At 34.9% G+C, this 20,430-nt stretch overlaps 3 protein-coding genes and 1 pseudogene across 3 annotated transcripts; 2 read left to right on the forward strand and 2 right to left on the reverse strand.

Moving 5' to 3' along the window:
• Nucleotides 1-176: 176 nt before the first annotated feature.
• Nucleotides 177-1,535, forward strand: LOC147284037 (uncharacterized). Its single transcript, XM_086245645.1, has 3 exons — nt 177-664; nt 747-980; nt 1,078-1,535. Exons 1-3 carry the CDS (start codon nt 328-330, stop codon nt 1,533-1,535), a joined length of 1,029 nt encoding a protein of 342 aa, XP_086101771.1. The 5' UTR covers nt 177-327.
• A 1,029-nt stretch (nt 1,536-2,564) lies between these two features.
• On the reverse strand, nt 2,565-3,950 carry LOC147284038 (putative xyloglucan galactosyltransferase GT17 pseudogene; annotated as a pseudogene).
• A 3,435-nt stretch (nt 3,951-7,385) lies between these two features.
• LOC147284039 (putative xyloglucan galactosyltransferase GT17) lies at nt 7,386-8,789 on the reverse strand. The gene has a single exon (XM_086245647.1). The coding sequence runs from the start codon at nt 8,559-8,561 to the stop codon at nt 7,386-7,388; it is 1,176 nt and encodes a 391-aa protein (XP_086101773.1). The 5' UTR covers nt 8,562-8,789.
• A 9,214-nt stretch (nt 8,790-18,003) lies between these two features.
• LOC147284040 (uncharacterized) lies at nt 18,004-18,862 on the forward strand. The gene has a single exon (XM_086245270.1). It carries the CDS (start codon nt 18,022-18,024, stop codon nt 18,619-18,621), a length of 600 nt encoding a protein of 199 aa, XP_086101396.1. The 5' UTR covers nt 18,004-18,021; the 3' UTR covers nt 18,622-18,862.
• The last annotated feature ends 1,568 nt before the right edge of the window (nt 18,863-20,430 follow it).

The following is a 20,430-nucleotide window of genomic DNA, read 5'->3' on the forward strand; positions in this document are numbered from 1 at the left end:
TGGTTATTTTTATTTGGATTGCTAACTTATTATATTTGACTATTATTTGGATAATTTTTGTTTGTTTTGGTGTTATTTGTTATGATTATTTTTTATATTTTTGTATTTAATATTTGTAAGCATGGTGGAATGATGTTTCATGAAAACAAATACAACTTGCAGGTTTATTTTAGAGTATGGACATTTCGGAAGATGAAGAGACAAACCAAATTATATGCATATGTGCTCAAACTATTGAACTTTATTATCTGAAATATATTTATAAAAATTCTTGTATGGATTCTTCTCAAATAGGTAATATTTGATTGATGGGAGTATTAGAAGAAAATGATAGTCGTTGTCATGCATAACCTATTTAGGATGGACAAAGATGTCTTTATAAGATTATGTGATGACTTGCAAGTCAATTATGGGTTAAAGGGTAGCACGAGAATGGGTGCTGCTGAGATTTTGGGAATGTTTTTACACATTTTAGGACATGGTGCAGGAAATAGGCTAGCACAAGAACGATTTCAACATTCTGGTGAGATTGTTAGTAGATATTTTGGTATTTTACTAGATATTGTATGTCATATGGCTATAGATGTCATAAAACCATTGGATCCCGAGTTTAAAACAGTCCCACCAGAAATAATGAGAGATTCCAGATATATGCCTCATTTTAAGATAATTATTATACTTTTTTTTTTTTTTCATGTACATTAGAGTTTATAATTTTATGACAAGCATTTCTTATTATCATTTGTAGGATTGTATTGGTGCTATTAATGGAGTACATGTGCATGCTTCAACACCTCCTTGTGATCAAGTACCATATATTGGAAGGAAGGGACTACCAACACAAAATATAATGGTTGCATGCAATTTTGACATGCAATTCATATTTGCATGTGCAAGTTGGGAAGGCACTGCTCATGATACAAGGGTATTCCTTTTGGTTCTACGAGATCATATTTTGAATTTTCCTAAACCTCCAAATGGTAATTTTTAAGAAAAAAATGTGTACATAATTTAACTTCTTGTTGCAATTTATAAGTAAACGTTATATCATAAACCATATATATCTTTTATTTTCAGGAAAATATTATCTAGTGGATGCAGAATACCCACAAATGAAAGGTTTTTTGGGACCATATAAAGGTGAAATGTATCATCTTCCTGATTTCCATAGGGGTACTCAACCAATGGGTTTTAAAGAAGTATTCAACCAAGCACATTCTTCTCTTAGGAGCGTTATTGAACGTACTTTTGGAGTGTGGAAAAAAAGATGGAATATATTACGAGACATGCCTAGTTATCCATTCAAGAAGCAAGTGAAAATAGTTATTGCAACCATATCACTTCATAACTATATAATAAGGTATGCCCAACGTGATTGTCATTTTGAAGAAAGTGGAGATGACCCAAATGACATCCTAAGTAAATCGATAGGATGGGAAGCTTATGCACAAGAAGAAGATGGTCAAGTAGCTCAAGAATTGGAGGCACTGAGGAATAATATTGCTGCAAGTTTAATGAGTGCGTCATCTATTTAGACATTTTAATATATATTTATGTAGGAGTAATTTAGTTATTTTTATAAATAAATTTGCCCAAGATTATTTAATATTGATGCAGTATGTAGGATTTAACATACAACATTGGTTAGCATTCAAATTTCATTACTTATTCAATTAAAATTATGGTTCTTCAATGTGCCATTGAAATTATGTATCGTATTAATTTGTACTATTAATTTTTTTTTTGTTGAGAAATAAAACATAATGGTTTGCAATTGTTTTCTAGCTAAAATTTTTCTGAAACGATGTGCCAAACATAATAAGTTCATTTGTGTATGTTGATATATATATATATATATATAGATTTCTATATTCTTTTTTCTTGCAAAGTGAAAGTTATGAAAAAACTTAACAAAAAAAATGTATAAACGCAAGTGGAAGTGGTTTTTTAACCAAACAAGTAACTGTAAATTAAGCACTTTCAATATCATGTCCATTTTAGTCATTATATACAGTCAAAGCACTTTTAATACTAATATTTACCAAACACATAAGAATCGTTTTTTGTATCCACAACACGTTTCATAATATAGTTTACCAAACACTCAACTATTTTATTTCACAGCTGATTATAATCACAGCATATTTGACAGTGATTATTTTCACAGCACAGCAGTACCAAATTAGCCCTTAGTAATTCAGAAATGATTTTCACTATGTCCTTTACAAATCATGATGGACAAAAATGCTAACATATCCTTGAATTACAATGATTTGTAAAATATAATCTCAAAATTATAACAATTGAAATTACATAACCAAAGTGGAACTTAACTCAAATTACATGGGCTAAAAGTGAACATTAGCCATAAAAATATGCACCATTGGATTAATTATCTAATGGCTCTTATAAAATAGTGGCTCATTTTACACATTCTGAAATAATGAGTTTAATGTCCATTTAGTGGTTGTTAGGTATAATGGCATACGTTGTAAATAATTGAAAAACGTATGAACAAGAGAATCCATTTTTATTACTCGAAATTCCAATGTTCAATTAATTAACTAATTTAGTTTGTTGACGAGGTTGACCAACGATACAAGTGCAACGTCGACAGCATCCTTAAACCCCAAATTAGGTGCATTGGGGTGTGCATAAGTGAGACTTGGGATCAAATCTATAATGTTTTCACGCATCATCTCAACCTTGTCGCTCGGAATCTTCATCAGCTCATCTTCAATTCGTTTACTCGCATTAATAATGCTTGTCTGATCTAAATACACCGAGTACGTGCTTACATCCTCAGGCAAAAACCACGCATACTGAGTGTATGCCGTGTGGGGAGAAAAGAAAACCGGTATGCAACCGGCAAGCACCGAGTCAAACGTTGACCGCCGAGTCGCCGTGTCACCGGGCGGTTGTAAGCAGAACACGGACTCCGTCATCACCCTCACCACCTCACTGGCCTGCCAGCACTTGGCTTTCCCACTCCCAGCGCAGTTTAAGAGGAAGCAACGAGTCGACTCGTTGCATTGCCTTATCAACTCGTTCCGAATATTCCCCTCGTAATTTCTAGGCGCACCAACGAAAGAAAACAAGTGGGATCGTTCCAATCGCCTCATCTTGTTCTGCCACGTCACCATCTCCTGCCACGTGGAGGGGTGGAAGTAGGAAGGGTATGGTATACCGTGCTGGTTCGACAGGAATGGATGTGTCTCGATAATCAACGCCGACATGTTTTTCATAGCGGGTAGTGTTAGGAGGGAGTTGGCTCCGGTGTCGTACGAGACATTAATATAGTTCCCCATGAAATTCCATACGACTGTCCCCAGGGTCATAAAGTGGTCCCTACCATTGTACTTCTGCCACGTAGGCTGGGCCTGAATGTAGTCAGCCAAGCCAACCGCGAGCTCGTTGCGAGCCGTGGCGTTAGGTTCCTCGAATGTCTTCAAGGAGTAAAAGCCGCCGTAGAAGGGGACGTAGAAAAGGTTCGCATGTGCGGGGTCCCAGATGCGACAAGGGTGGTTCAACACACGTGCGTGGAAGATGATCTCTGCCGTGAACTGGTTGGTGGCGAACCAGCTTGTGGAGGAAGCGTTGGGAATAATCAGTGGCTGGCCGAGTCCAGAATTTGCCACTTCAGCACACATGTTGATGTGCATCCTTAGCTTGTTGCACTGGTCGAGGAGTCCGAGGTTGAATTGCGGCGGCAGAGTGTACACGTAGACCGACAGGCTTGGGTCGTCACACGTGGGGCCTACTGCGAATGCTGATTTGGCGACGGTAAAGTTGTCGATGATCATGTGGTGGCGTTGTTGTTGGACGACGTCGTAAAGAAGCCAAGCAACTGATAGGAAGACAAAAAGGAGAGCACCGCACCTGATGAAGTGAAATATTGCTTTGTTTTTTGGGAACTTATGGATTGCCTTGTCTCTCTCAACTTCCCCCATTGTTGGAGGTGTTTGATTTGAGGAAAAAATGAAGAACAACAACAATAATAAGAGAAATTAACAAGAATATGGTTTTGGTGGTGATCGACTGTGTGATACAGAACAACTTCTCTGCGATTGATCGATCATCACATGCATGAAGGTTCTATATATTGTTCTACTGTAGGAGGCCACTCACATTTTTTGTTTTACACCACCAATCTTAGCACTATTTGAGTATAATTATATAGACAATTTTGCCCTTCTTTATTTGTAAAAAGCATCCTATGTAGTCTATTATTATTGACATAAGCTTTGGCGTTTTTTGTTTAGCAGGAAATCAGATTAGAAATGAGTCATTGTATCTCAATCCATCAAAACATATATGGTATTTGGTAAGCTTGGAATGGAAACATAATTAAGGAATTCATTGGAGTCAATCCCGTTGAACAGGTGGAATCTGGAGATGGGATTTAGTTTCCCAATCCATCATAACATTGGATTTCTTTTGCTTATTAAATCATTGAATTTGATTAACTTTGAAATTAAGGAAACATAATTAAGGAATTGACTCAAGCCAGTACTGTTGAATGAGTGGAATAGAAATACCGGAGGGGCATTTTTCAACCAAAGCAATCACCTTGTGTTTTTTTTTCAATGCTTTAATTAATATGCCTTTAAATTGGAGCCATATGCAATTTTTTCAATCAACTTTTGCATATTCGATGCTCGATGGAAAACATTTTCGTTTTATATTATATAAAATGTTGTAAATATAATTTTTTTGAGAGCCGAAGCAAAGATAATATATTAAATCATGCAAGGTCATACAATAGCAACCACATCTTCCCGAATGAAATTAAGAGTCCAACCAACCCGGACTCTCGATCACCATGCCGGCCAGGAACAAGCAGCATTACAACTTAACGTAAATATTATTAATAACGGACAAGTCAACATTTTTAATGAAATTGTTGACGGAACAAGGTAAAATGAGACACGAATATAAGTTATAGGTGGTAATTATCTGGAACAAAAAAACTTTCAGGTGACAATATAAGAATGAGTTACAGTTTTGGGTGGTAAATGAATAATTAAACCTTAATACGTACTATATAAATAAAATGAGAATAGTTAATTCAATGTAAATAGCAGCACTAAAGTAAGGGGAGCTAAGCGTTGAATTGATAGCATGCTAGTTCTGATCTTTTTTCTGGCCACATTGTTAACAAGATAATCAATTTTGCGTGCTGACTGCTGAGAGTGAGAGGAAAAGATGAAGACAAAAGTTGGCACATGAATGGACTGAATACCTACCTCTAAAAACAGACTTTCTGTAATCTTTTAGATGGTTGTTACGTACGTTTTATACTGATTGCTTAATATATAAAGTTTGTGGACAAAAATATTTATTTTTAGAATTCGTAAACTAAATTGAGATAAGGGCCAAATTTCATAGAACAACTTTACACTACCTTTTACAATGTTGAAGCTAGTGACCACTTGCTCGGGCTTCAAATTGTGCTAATAATGGATGGGCTATTACTTTTGATTTCTTAGGTTCATTTGTAAATTTAGCTAGAACAAGACTAATGTTTAAAGTATGATTTCTCTTATCTAGGTCATTATTAAATTTTGCTCAAATATTAGCGTTCCTTACAATTATGAATATTATTGAGTTGCAGCAAGGTATTAAATTTCAAAATTTTCGGTGAAATTTCATCGAAAATTTCGTTTTTTTAGGATTTCGAAATTAAAACACATGTTTAATAATTTTTCAGGAAGATTAATTTAGAAAATTTTGGCGAAATTTACCGAAATTTACCAAAATTTATCGAAATTTATCGAAATTTTCATATTTTCTATTTTCTCCAACTTCAGAAATTCACCAAAAATAGCTCGAGACTCCAAATAATTCACCGAAAAATTCTACGAACTCGTATTGATGAGTACTAATTTCCTATAATCTCAAAATAGTCAAATTGCTTTCAAAACAATTATGAAAATCCTACACTTATAACTTAATTCTGAAAAAAATAATAATCGCCAAATTCTTGAATTTTCATTTTCTAAAATTCATTTCCACACAACTAAGCTCTAAAACCACAACCAAAGGTCTAAGTTAGTTAAAATAAATTTAAAGAAATTTTTAATTCCTTTAAACAAATTTGAAATATTTAAATAACAGAATTACCATAAGCCAAAATTTGGGTTGTTACACTTAGTGAAGACAAAGCTTGGCTAGGTGAGAGGCACGGGAAAAAAGGAAGGAAAGATAAAAAAAAAAAGACTGAAGAGAGAGGCACAGGGAAAAAAAGTAAGGAAAAAAAAAAGAAAAAAAAGGAGGGGGGGTTTGGGGCCTTTAGGCAATTGGAAAGAAAAAAAAAAGTTTGGAATTTCATTTAGTTATTTTAAACCTTAAACTTTAATATATTTCTGTATAAAAAAATAATTAAAAGTATCCTAAAGGGCCTAAAACCTAATATCCTAAAGAATATAGAGTATATAGGGTTTAATGTATAGATTATAGAGTATAAAGAGTATTAGGGTATATAGAATATATAGAGTATTAGGGTTTAGATTTTAGTGTATAATTAAATTATACAGTATAAAGAATATATTAATTTTATTTATTCATTATACTAATTTTATTTAACAGTATTTGCTCCAACGCGCATTATATTCACCTTATATCACATGAAATATACTATATAATTTGATTTCTTCAATATTTTTTTATCAATTTAGTAGATAATATTTTAAACAAATATATGGTAAAGTTTCATTAAAAATTTTCATATTTTGATAGCAATTTCCGTCGTTTTCGTCTAATTTTTGTCGAAATTTAAAAATCTTTGAAATTTTCATCGAAATTTCTTTGAAATCCAAAATTTAATTCCTTGGGTTGCAGCAAATGTATTATTTTACGCCTTTTTATACAGTGGTTATATTCTAATTTGATATTTATGAACCCTTTTTTTTGTTATGGTTTCTTTGACCCCCTTTACAATCACAAAACTATATGGTGCACATAAAAACATATATGTATATATATTTTTTTAATTTTTCAAATTTTCTTTTCCTTTAGTTTTCTCTATATATGTATATATACTGCCATTTTAATTACAATGATAACGCCATGTTACAAGGTTAAATGCATATAACAAGAAGGAAAATATGACGGTATAAAGAGTTGGACCAGAGCCACGAAAGTGCAACCTTAATGCCAAACCAATAGGGCTCTACATAATTAAATGTGGCTTATAGCCAATCAAAAAAATTAATTGAAACTAAATGCCTCCAAAAATAATTACATGCACACCTCACCTCATATATGAGAGTGCAGAGGAATGCACAAAGTAGTGCTAGAATAATCTCCTCTGCTGAAAAATGGAGTCAATTAGCTTTATAATTATTTGCCAGCTGCCAAGATCTAATTAATTAATACAAAATTAATTATTTAACTATTTTGTTGACGTGCTTAGCCAATGATAGAAGCGCAATGTTAACAGCGTCCCGAAACCCCAAATCAGTCGCATTTGGGTGCGCGTAAGTCAAATTCGGGATCAAACCAATAATCTTCTGACGCATCATCTCAACCTTGTCGCTCGAAATCTTCATCAGCTCCTCTTCTATTCTCTTACTCGCCTTGCTTTTCTGATCTATGTACACCGAGTACGTGCTTTTTTCCCCAGGCAAAAACCATGCGTACTGAGTGTAAGCCGAGTGGGGCGAAAAGAAAACCGGTATGCAACCCGCAAGCACCGAGTCAAACGTCGACCGCCGAGTAAACGAGTCGCCGGGCGCTTGTAAGCAAAACACGGACTCACTCATCACCTTCATAATCTTACTCGGGTCCTGGCACTTATTTCCACCCCCATTATCCGACCTCGACTTACAATTTAAAAGCATGCAACGAGTTGACTCACCGCATTGCCTTATGAACTCGTTCCGAATTGCCGCCTTCCTTCTGGGCGCACCAATGAAAGAGAACAAGTGGGGCCTCTCCATCTGCCTCATCTTGTTCTGCCACGTCACCATCTCCTGCCACGTGGACGGGTGGAAGTACGAAGGGTAGGGTATACCGTGCTGGTTCGGTCCTTTCGAGGGAAGTCTCTCAATGATGAGCACCGACATGTTTTTGGCGGCGGGGAGTTTTAGGAGGGAGCCGGCTCCGTAGTCACGCGCGTTTGTCTTCCGCATGAAATCGTATACGATCCTCCCCAGGACCATAAAGTGGTCCTCACCGTTGTGCCGCTGCCACCAAGGCTGGGCCTGAATAAAGTCAACCAAGCTGACGTCGAGCTCGTCGCGAGCCGTCAGGTTACGTTCGCGGAACTTGCTGGAAGCGTGAAGGCCGCCGTAGTATGGGACGTAGAAGAGGGTCGCGCGTGTGGGATCCCACGTGCGACAGGGATGGTTTTCCACGCGCGCGTGGAAGATCATCTCCGCCGTGAACTGGTTGGTGGCGAACCAGCTGGCGGCGGTGGAGGAGTCCATGTGGGAAAGTGGCTGGCCGAGTCCGGAATTGGCCACGTGCGGACACATGTCGGTGTGGATGTTTAGGTTGTGGCAGTGGTCGAGGAGTTGGCGGTTGAACTGCGCCGGCAAAGGGTATACGTAGACTGACATGTTTTTGTCGCACGTGGGGACTGTGAGCGGTGATTTCGTGGTGGTGGTGGTGGTGGTGGAAATGTCGTCGTGGTCGTTGTTGTTCGTGCCATTTTGGGTTTTGTTAACGAGATGGTCGTATTCATGATGATGAGGTTGTTGTTGTTGTGCGATAACATTGTCGGTGGATGGGAACCAAAAGATGAGCCAAACAGCCGATAGAATGAGAAAGAGGAAAGCACCGAACCTAATGAGGTGGGAAATTTTGAGGGTGAAGTGTAGTGTTTGTTTGTTGTTGTTGTAGTTGTAGCAGCTCTCTCTCGCCGGAGTTGGAGGCGTTGACTTTTCGAAATACATGAAGAACACCAACAACAATAAGAGAAACAATGAAAGCTGAAATGAGGAATATTAATTCAAATATTCAATCTTATTCGTAATGTTTGCAAATTCAAATATTATTCGCAATCTTATTCCGCATTTCAGCTTTCAAATATTAATTCAAATTCAAATATTCGCAATGTTTGCAGTGATTGTCTCCAAAATAATATTGAAAAATCAGTTGTTTTCTCCCTGGAGTAAAACGTATAGCCCAACTTGCTGGCTGCTACCGGCCACACTTGAAATATATTATTAGGGAGTTTATGTCAAATAAATAAAATTAATAAATATATTTAAGCATCTCATTGATTTGAAAACCACCGAGTTATTAAACTTGAAATTATATAATCATATAAATTATTGAACATGAAATTCAAAAGTTTTTTATTTTATTTTAAATCATCACAATTTCCAACAAATATTTACTGGCACTACAAGAAAATTCAATAAAACGCCACAGAGTTTTTAGACATCCATATGTAGGATGGTCAACATTCATTGTTCAATGCATTGCCACTCTTGCGTAGTTCGTCAACTATGGACGGCGTTATGAATTATTGTTGCAAGGGTTGATTTACATTTACTGGAACTAGGGTGTGTTTGGATGAAAAATTTGACATGGGATTTGGTGTCGAGATAAGATTTACAATTCCATCTTAGTAAAGTCGGGAACAAATTAAAAGATAGGATACACTTTGGTGTTTCAAAAATTTAATATTGGGCACATAACCACCTAAAGTGAAAAGAAAAATAATGAGAAAGTATGTAAAAAAAGCATGTTAAGGGGGTGAAATGGTCTAATAAGATTACTTAAGGTGTAAAGTATGTCCAACCTCAATACAAATATCTTTTTTTTGTTTATTTATTGTTTTATCTTGTAGATGATTATATGTAATAGTTTTGAAAACTCAGAGAGTGTATGTGTAATTTTTGAAATTCTAAAGATGTATGTAAAAAGACGATAGACCTCAAGAGACATAAGTGTAAATAACTCATATAACCAAATTTAATATATCGTTATTGACATAATGCACCATAATGACTATTAAAAATAAACTTGTTTTAATACGTCTTGAATGCAGGATTCACTTCTACTATTTTGAAGTCAAATGCACAGATCGATCGACAATCATATCTCGACTTTAACGTGAGGAAGAGGACTTGCAGGACATGACTCCACGTTCTTATCAATTTATAATCTTGTAAGTTCTTAGCCTTACTTCAATAACATGTTCAATTATCAAGAACAAAAAAAAAAACTTGTTTTAATAGAATAAGATATATTTAATGTATTACAAAATGTATATATAAAGGACATCATTCAGGGATTGCCCCTACAATGTGGGACTGTCCCTACAATGTAGCTTAATAATCTGAATCATCTATTCTTAAAATTTATCACCATATATCATCTCAGTAAATATTTAATAAAATCTAAAATCGTTTAATCATATAATATACAAGATCTAAATTAATGAAAATTTGAATTAAGATCGGTTAATTATAATAATAGTCTATGAATCTGTTTCCCCTAAAAATCATGACAAAGATGGCCGGATCCTTAGCAAAGAACCACTGTAGTCCTTTAAATACTTTGTAGGCATGCCACTGCTTCTCGGCCGAGAGACCAATTGCAGAATGTGTTATGATTTGTTGATATATTGCTCCGTGAACTAACTCCTAAACCAAACTACTGTCCGGCGAGCAAGGAACAAGAATCTCTCCTGGGTTTGTTTTCTACCTTGATCTTCAATGACTTTAAACACTTGATGAAACTATAACTATGTGTTCAAAAGTAAATATGCGATGGATTGGAGCCTATGTGGTAGGATGCAAAGAAAAGCATGAATGATCTGACTATCTTGAAATTGAGTAACAATGGTGGTTTGAATCACAAATCTGATACTAAAACAAACTGAAAATTAAAGGAAAATCAAGCCTCAAAATAAAATCAATACTAAGAACAATTGGAATCTTAGCAGAGCAAAAACTAAGATTAGGGTTCTACGATCTGAAGAAAATTAAAAGAAAAATGAAGAAACACGTTGTGATCTTGAGAATTTTGAGAAGATTGTTGAAAAGCTTGTGCTTGATTTTTGTGAGATGTGTTGAGAGAGATTTCTGAATGTTGATGCCTCCTTTATATAATGATCAACCCCTTAGGGTTTTAGGAAACCCTTTCCTATTTGCTCTCGGACTCCTCCTCCTTAACATTACTTCACGCCAAATTTTTATAATCTTTTCCTTATTCAGTACTCCAAGTCTATCAAGGACTCTCGGCAGTACTGGATTCTTCCTATTTAATCCCTTCGACTTGGGCCTTAATTACAATGGGCTGATCATATGCTTGAGTAACGCACGCATTGGTTTACAATTAGGCTTGGCCGTGACTCTGGTCCAATGCCAAAATAGGGTGTAAACAGAATGATACTAGTATCACTTTAGTCCATAAATTATTGCACGAGTATCACTTTTGTCAATTTTGTAACTTATGTTACATTTTTCATCTAAAACACCTATGTGCACTGCAAGTGACCCATATTTGAAGGGTACTTTTCGTCCGCACAGTGCCCTATCCCTCTTCCAACATCTCATCCAGCTCTTACACATTTATCTTGTCCTTACTCATGTGTTGTTTGCTTCTTTATTATTCTCAATAATTTTGAAAGCTATTGTGTAAGGGCTAGCTTGATGACTACTATGGATGAGCGTTGTACTATCTGCCATGGTCGTTTTTTGTTTTTTTAGGATTAAGGTTTAGGTATAGGAGGAGATAGGAAAGGAGAAGATCAAGGAATGCTCTAAAGGAAAAAAAACAATTCACATATGAAATCCATATAAATTTTTGAGGTGAAGGTTGGAGAAATATTGGAGTTTGGTATTTAGTACATCACTATCGATCCAAAGTCCATGAAACTCCACCATTTAAGAAAACCCTTCAAAATCAATGACTTTCTCAATACCACAATATTTTGGTAGACTCTGTAAAAATTTTAATCGAATACCACAAAAATTTCAGACAAAAAAAAACTTAGTACAAGATTTTATTTCATGGACATTTTTAAAAATGATAATTTGAAAGTTTAATTTAGGTGATCTATTCACTTGATAAACTTGATTAATTTCACTTTCAGTGATCGGACCCCAATTTTTGATTTATGTGATCATTCAGGAACTAGTCAAACAAACACAACTCAGACGATTCAGTAACGAAAATATGAAACTCCAGATTGACTTCTAAAAACCAAAAAATCACTTTTGTAAACAACACAAATCAAACACACCAAAGGATCAAGTGACATCCTATACACTCAGAGGACCCATCACAGTAGGCATCCCAGTGTTATCCACAACTACAGTGGTGTGTGATTAGCTAGACAGTTATATGCGACATATATCAATTTCAAGCATATAGCTACAGTGCAGATTTGTGTTTAAAAGTTGAGTGAGTCAGTAAACATAACAACACAAACAAGGAAGACGAATGCACACAAGATGTTCACCCAGAAAAACCACAAAGGGTAAAAACTGGGGTCTTTTTCAGCTGACCGGACAATCCACTATAGAGGAGGTTCAATACAAAGGGAGCATACAGCACACAAGCTCAATCACTAAATCCTAAACTAAGTGGCAGCTTTCTTACCCCTTTGTGCAACTTCCATAAGCGAGGCAATCGGTCATTCATGAAGAAGGCAGCTCCAACTCTAAGCTCATCAACCCATGGCACCAATTCGCACCAAGCCCAGTAGATTTATCAATGTATGAACATGATATGCCAATGTTGGATTCTTAAAAAAAAGATCAACCTTCTCAAGCTAGAGGCATGAAAAGGTTGATATTGAATCCTTCAACTAAAATCTAAAATGAATGTGTTTGAAGAATATATGAAAAGATTTAAACACTCAAACCTATTTAGAATTTTAGGTGAAACAAAACAAGTTCAGAAAATCTTTTTGATTTTTCAAGAATTAAAAGACCATTTTCTGAATTGTTAAAGATGAGCACTTAACCTGAAAAATACCCAGGCATAAAACACGAAAAATACACACTCAAAATGCTCATAGACACACACCAAAAGATCTGAACCGAGTATCACATATACCCGTACACACACACGCCAATTCCGTGTTTGCCCGAGCCACGTGAAAGCCAATCAATGGCTGTCTACAAAAGACGAATAAGGGGCATATTCTCTTTGTCCTAGAGGGGTATCCTAGTATTACTAAGGATAGGAATGAAGAGCTGTAAAAAGGAATTTTGCATTATTTTGCAAAAATCAGAAATGGGGAAGATGATGAATAGTGCTGATGTGTGTAGGTGTGTGGCGTGAATGGCAAAGAAGCAATCAGATCTGATTGATACAGTAGGGGAACCAAGCCATGTGCAATGCACATGCATGTTTAGTAAAAAACAGAACATGGGCTTTCAATGAAATGGGCTTTAAAAGTAAAACCCGAAATGGCCCCACTGTAGTGACTGTGACTTAAGTATCAACCACTGTACGTGAAAAACATTGTTCTTTATGTTCAGTGAATGACTAGTCAAATAGACAAAAAACTGTTATTTTCATGAAATGAATGAAGTGCAGTATACCTTGAGTCTTTGTTCATTCTTGACTTCTTCAATACAGCTGAACTTGTCCTTAATCTAGCCTAGAGCTTGTGAGTGATTAATAAAATTAAATACAAAGGTTTTGACAAGGAAAATAGCCAATATAACAAATCCTAGAAACTAACATAATTGAATACTACATACGATACTTTTGTAGACCTTTTAAAAATCTACATTGCATATAACACATAAACTTTTTCAAGTCTTTTAAATTCCACCAAAGTCCATATACAATACACCCCCTAAAGTCCATGGAGCTTAATTATGAGTTATGACTTTATAAAAACATTGACATATTATTTAATTTTTATAAAACATAAGGTATTATAATTAAGGGCTCGTTTGGCACTGCTTCTTAGAAGTATTTATAATCAGTAACGATTTTGCTAGAAGCACTTATGTTCATAAGCATATACAAACTTTTATAAAAAATTTCAAGTGTTTCATACAAAAGCACTTAGAAGTGCTTCTTGTGGAAGCACTTGATTCTCAAAAAATCAGTTTAAAGTGCTTTTATAACCTAAAAGTACTTTTATTAATTTCTGTCAAACGTAACCAAAAACGTTTTTACTAATCTGAAAAAAGCACTTAGAAGTGCTTCTTGTGGAAGCACTTGATTCTCAAAAAATCAGTTTAAAGTGCTTTTATAACCTAAAAGTACTTTTATTAATTTCTGTCAAACGTAACCAAAAACGTTTTTACTAATCTGAAAAAAGCACTTAGAAGTGCTTCTTGTGGAAGCACTTGATTCTCAAAAAATCAGTTTAAAGTGCTTTTATAACCTAAAAGTACTTTTATTAATTTCTGTCAAACGTAACCAAAAACGTTTTTACTAATCTGAAAGCGCTTTTGCCAATTCTAAAAATGTCAAACAGCCCTAATGAGTGTTAAGAAAAATCGCCTACTTAATAGATTTATGGCGTGTTAGCTACCTGTGACAATCTCTCCAAGCGAATGTGTGATGTGAGTGGGCCAAAGTTGTCCTCCAGAATCGCCTTAATAATTTGCATATCATGTTCTCATGGGCTATAACTATAATATAGGCCTTGAACCGTTAGTGCTTGGGATCACCTTCATTGTCTTCTATAAATTATTCTCCTCGTCAACAAATCGAGCGAGTTTGAGAGGAGAAATTATTTTGTATAACCAATACACCATCACGTGGTGTAATCAATTTAATGTGTCATAATATGGGTAGATATTATTAATATTATACCCTACTAATATAAATTTATCGTCCAATAATTTTTTGCTGGGGAGAGTCGAGAGTAAGAGAGAAATGAGATGTTTTTTTCAAATTCTTTTGGTGAGTAATTTGAAGTTATTGTTCAGATCTAACTCAGCGTCAAACCCGTCAGCTCCAGAAGCTATTGTTCTGGGAGTGATATTTGTGTATATTAGAGGTAAATTTCACATCCAAAACACTAGCTAGACTAAACTTCCTTTTGTGTAATTATTGAAGTTGCAATACACTATTATACTATTACATCTTTTAGATCAAGAACACAAAGTGTTATTTCTTTCAAGATTGAACTACAAGATCAAGTCTGGCCATTGGATCGCCGACGGTGAATGGAGCATGTAATGGGGTTCCTCATTCCACTGCTAGAAAATTGAGTTTCCCTCACAGTGGATTCACTAATTTTGCTTTGGTACGTATGTGATGAGGTATTATAAGGATGGAGGAGGCAGCTCCATGATTGGAGTCTACATCATGGACGAGGCGGCTCCATGATAAGGTTCCTTGTCTCTTGTTGTATATATGGAATGCTTTTATTTTACAATACAATCAAAAAAAGGAAAATATCTGGCCCCTAGGTTGAATATTGATTAACATAAAGAAAAGTAACAAAGATTGAGTTAATCTCATGTGAGGATAAACCCAAGCCGGACAATTTTGATAAGAACCAAAACTATCATTTTCTTACGTGTGAACCATCATCTGTCTCCAACCCATTGATCATGGTAATTTTCCTATTATTTTAAAATCAAAAGGATTAAGAACTCAAAAACTCATTATGCTAAACCTATTATTATATATATAACCAAGTAAAAAGTGGGCATCTTGGTCAGGATATTCAAGGGGATACAATCCTTTCGTTAAAAGCCTTATGCGTTGTAAAGTCAAATCTTCTTGCACTCGATCTATATTTAGATTTTACCAAATCTTTAGTTGCCCACTTCAAGTACATTTATGGGGCTTAATCTATTCTCAACTTGTACATATATTTAAAGATTTATTTAGCCTCAGTTTCTGTGTGCCACAAAGCATGGCCAGCTAAGTTTGCTAAACCTTGGCACAATCTAAGGCAATCTTGTTGAAGTAATCCAAAACCAATGATAAGAGACTGGGTGGAGATAGGTGTGAGTGTAATTTCAATTATGTATTATATATATATGTATAACTGTCTTCTTGTTTTCTTGTTAAGGTTTTGTTCGAAGTGCTTCTATAAAAAGTATTTTTATTTAAGGTTTATTATTTCCTACTATTAGAAAATTCAAAATCTTAACCAAACATACAGTCAATAACATAATTAAACTAATTAAAGGACAATATGTGCGGGTTAAGCGCATTTATCAATGTCAATTAGACTGCCAAGCGCTTGATAGCGGCATATGTACGTATTTTTTATATGTATCTACTTATGCATTTATCGCTCAATTTTTTACTTGAATCTTAATATTTGTGGGATTGATTATGTTTTTTTATAATGGGTTTTAGGGATTCACTGGTTGAAGATTTAAAATTAGTATTTTTATTAAGAATATATAATGTAGTTGCAATTAATGTTGCAATTGTAGATGTAATAAAATTGAACATGCAGTTGATGTAGCTGTCGAGCGCTCATCGATAAATTTAGTCCTGCGACTGTTCTACTAGGTTAGTATATTAGTAATTTTGACATCGAAATTAAAGGACCATTTTATTAAATAGCAGATTTGTTAGAAACATGTACAATTTTTTATTCAAAATTCAAGTGTTCTTTTGTAAATGTATTTGGAAGTGTTTTCTCATAAAATACCTATCATGTACGCTTTTCATGAAACTATGAAAGTACTAAAAAATAATCTTATAACTCAAAAAAAAAAAAAAAAAAACCACGTTTACTACTTTTTTTTTAAGTGTTTATATATCATTGTATTAAAACAGCCAAAAAAGCAAAGAGAATAGAAATATGAGCCCAAAGGCTTACAAGAAAACAAAAACCCACAGAAGTAGAGCAGAAAAGTCCACAGAAATTCCAAGATCTCATAACTTCGGCATCGGGCAGATACTATAACCAACAAACGGAGCTAAAGAGGCCAGCACCGTAGGAATTAGCGAACTAATCTCGTTTAGGTTCACGATCCTACCAACATCTCTAAGTCGAGGCTGACAGTAGCTCAAAGTGACGGATCGGGCAGTAGTAACCGGTAGAAACATGACCGGTACCGGCCAAAATAGTGACTCCCTAACACCTTGTGATAGCGCCATAGAAAACCTGAAAGCATCAAAAGACAAAACAAACTAAAACAAACCGAATTGCATTGCCGACACGACAATGAATCAGAAAAACTCTCACAAAGAAAGGTGGAGAAACTCTCGCAAGAAGAGAGGGAAACACTCTCACTTATTGGAAGGAGAGTATCTCAAAGAACAAAAATAAAAACACAGCAAAAGGAAAAGAAAAACAAAGGAGAGAGGGACGAGGGGAGGAGTAGTCTATGAGAACACAGAGGCCGCCCCTCCCCCATGGAAAGGTTGAGGAGAGGAGAAAGTTTTTTCTTTTGGGATGGCGGCTAGGGTTGAGAGGCTAACCACATTATTCACATTTAGGGTTTTTATTAAGCGCTACAAAAAATCGTTTTTGATTCTATTAGATACATATATTACATGTATTTAATTTTAGTTTTGTAGATCATGTATGGCTAGAGTTGCACATTAATAAAATTAAGAAAAAAAATGTGGATCATATTATTCATATGTAAAAAGGTGACTATCAATTTAATAAGCAAGTCATTTTGAACTTTAAATGCTGCCTAGCTCTTTGTGTACAAGACTACTACAACATGTGATAAAGATGTCAAATGAGATCTTGCAGTGGAAGAACCCACACAGCATTAACATTAATATTGTAACCCCCCAGCACTATTAATTGTTTCAACTTGCAAGGGTCGTTCTTCAAAATCCAGCTCTTAAAGAGTTTAAAGGTCATTATAATAACTCATCATATAATCTTCCACTCAATCTTTCATGATTCCTTAATCCCCAATATGAAGCATAAATCATTATAATATTAGAATTCAGATCTTGCTTAGTGATAAACATATACTCTGATATATATATCCCCATTCTTAATTTACAGATAATAGAAGCTCCCTCAAAAAGCAATGCCACCTTCCCACCAATATTCCATACACTATATATAACCCACTAGCCACACTACCACTCTTCACCAAAGAATCCATTCACTCTCTCTATCTCTATCTCTAACTCTCAAACACACAGACAATGGGTCCATCACAGTTTTCTTCTCTTAGCTGTGAAATGAGGATCATACAAGCAAAAAACATTGAGTTCAAGACCACAGGAAACTTGTTTGTTAGATACTATCTTTCTTCGGGGAACAAGAAGATTAGGCTAAACACCAGAGAAATCTCCACAAAGTCTAACCATGTTTGGAATGAGTCCATCTCCTTGGAGTGCTGTGGAACCCAGAACTCCATGGACAACAGCCTAAACCAAGAAAGTGTGGTTTTCGAGCTCCGGTGGAGGAACACTGTGCCGGTTTTTGGCAGAATTGGGGGGTCAAAACTCTTGGGCAGGGCAGAGATTCCATGGAGAGAAGTCCTAGAGTCACCAAACATGGAGTTGGACAAGTGGGTCCCAATGGTTTCAACAAGTACAGGGCATGGTCTTGAAGGTGTCAAACCACCAAAACTACAAGTAGGCATCAAGGTTCGAGTTGAAGCACATATGGAAGTGGAGAAGAGAAGGCAGAGAAGGGTGAAAAGGTGGGATGAGTGTGGTTGTGAAGATGGGCATGGTCACGGTTGCACTTGTTCAGATTATGATCTTTTTGCACTAGCAGCTGCAGTGGAGGCTTTTTAAGCACAACCACAGGATTGGCATGCACTAAGAGGGGTATTGGTTGGTCTGAACATTTTTGCTGTTTTTCTATTGGTATGTCACACTGACCCATTTTCTTCTTGGACATGATCGAAATGTCATTGTATTGGATTAAGAATGTGGAAATTTCTTTGTAATTGTATATATGGACAAAAGGATGAGAGAGATACAAATCCAAATAGGCAATTTGGGGATATAATTTAATGAAATTGTTTCACCAATCACAAATGAATACTGGAGTACGTGTTTGAATTTGTAATGGCGATTGACTGTTTCTGTCACTATACTTTTTTTTTTTTTTTTTGTGTGTTTTGACTAGGCAACTGTGGGCACAACACAAGATGCCTATTCTATTTTTTTTTTCTTTCTAAGTTTTGTCTAAGACTGATGAAAAAGAAAAATCAGATAAGAAATATCAATAACTAGGCAGCATTTATTAAATTAAGTAATAGCACATTAAGTATTTGGGAGAGAGAAGAGATCGGAGAGGGAGAGGAGCAAGAGAGGGAGATTGGGGAAGGAGGAAGCTAAGGAGGGAGAGATTGGAGAGGGAGAGGGAGGAGAGAGAAGACTGTGATGCGAGTCTGTGGCAATGGCTGGGAGAGAGAAATGAGAGGGAAGAAGAAGAGAGAGTCACGGGAGGAAAATGAAGGAAAGAAAAAAAAAAGTTTAGGCTTGATTGAGATTTGGGGCCTTTGGGCAATTGGAAAGAAAAAAAAAAAGATTTGAAGTTTTGTTTGGTTCGGCTCTTTTGGGGTTTCGTTTAGTTGTTTTTAAACCCTAAACCTTAATACATTTCTGTATAAAAAATAATTAAAAATATCATAAAGGGCCTAAACCCTAATATCTTATACAATATCCTAAAAAATATAGAATATAGATTATAGAGTATATAGGGTTTAGTATATAGATTATAAAGTATAAAGAATATACTAATTTTATTTATTCATTATACTAATTTTATTTAACAGTAGTTGCCTCCAGTGCGCATTATATTAATATTATATCTCATGAAACCTACTATATAATTTGGTTTCTTCAATATTTTTTATCAATGTAGTAGATAATATGTTAAATAAACATATAGTAAAGTTTCATTCAAAAATTTCGTATTTTGATAGTAATTTCCGTTGTTTCTGTCTAATTTTTGTCGAAATTTAAAATTCATCAAATTTTCTGCAAAATCCGAAATTTTACTCCTTGCATAGATGTGGATTGTCATTAAATAACATGTTATTTAATAAAATAAATAAATAAAATTAATTATTTTAGGCCTTGAAACTATATTTAAAAATAATTCATAATTAAATTTTTTTATTAATTTAAAAATTAAAATAATTATAGCTTAATTCGGTCATGCACCAATGCAAACACAAGACAGTGCGCGCTATTTGGTTTATCCAGCTTCATAATCTGACACAACATCAAACATAAGATAACATTTAGTCCAACTTACTCCAGTCCAACACAAGTTTAGCATAATCCATAAGAATAATCTAGTCCAATACAGTCAAGCGTAATTGGAAAGTAAATAATCCAATCCATACCCCAATTTTAGAAGTAAATTTAGAAATAGAATTGAAGTGTGAATTATGCCATATTTCAAAGAAAATTCCTTCAATTATGACATAATAAAATAATACCAAATTCCCTTACGAAAAACAAAGTATCTATGTTATAAATAAGATTAGAGTATGTGTAGTTTAAGCTACACTATTGTATATTACATAATTTAGTTCAAGCAGCAAATATTATAATCCAGCAGCAAACATCATAATTCAAACATTTCTT

Source organism: Dryas octopetala, chromosome 5 (assembly GCF_963921425.1).
Source record: "Dryas octopetala chromosome 5, drDryOcto1.1, whole genome shotgun sequence".
NCBI lineage: Eukaryota > Viridiplantae > Streptophyta > Magnoliopsida > Rosales > Rosaceae > Dryas > Dryas octopetala.

Coding starts and splice junctions, on each gene's coding strand:
- LOC147284039 (XM_086245647.1), bottom strand. CDS start 8,561: ATGTCAGTCTACGTATACCCTTTGCCGGCGCAGTTCAACCGCCAACTC.
- LOC147284040 (XM_086245270.1), top strand. CDS start 18,022: ATGGGTCCATCACAGTTTTCTTCTCTTAGCTGTGAAATGAGGATCATA.
- LOC147284037 (XM_086245645.1), top strand. CDS start 328: ATGATAGTCGTTGTCATGCATAACCTATTTAGGATGGACAAAGATGTC. Junction 665..746: donor CAGATATATGCCTCATTTTA/AGATAATTATTA, acceptor ATTATCATTTGT/AGGATTGTATTGGTGCTATT. Junction 981..1,077: donor TTTTCCTAAACCTCCAAATG/GTAATTTTTAAG, acceptor TTTTATTTTCAG/GAAAATATTATCTAGTGGAT.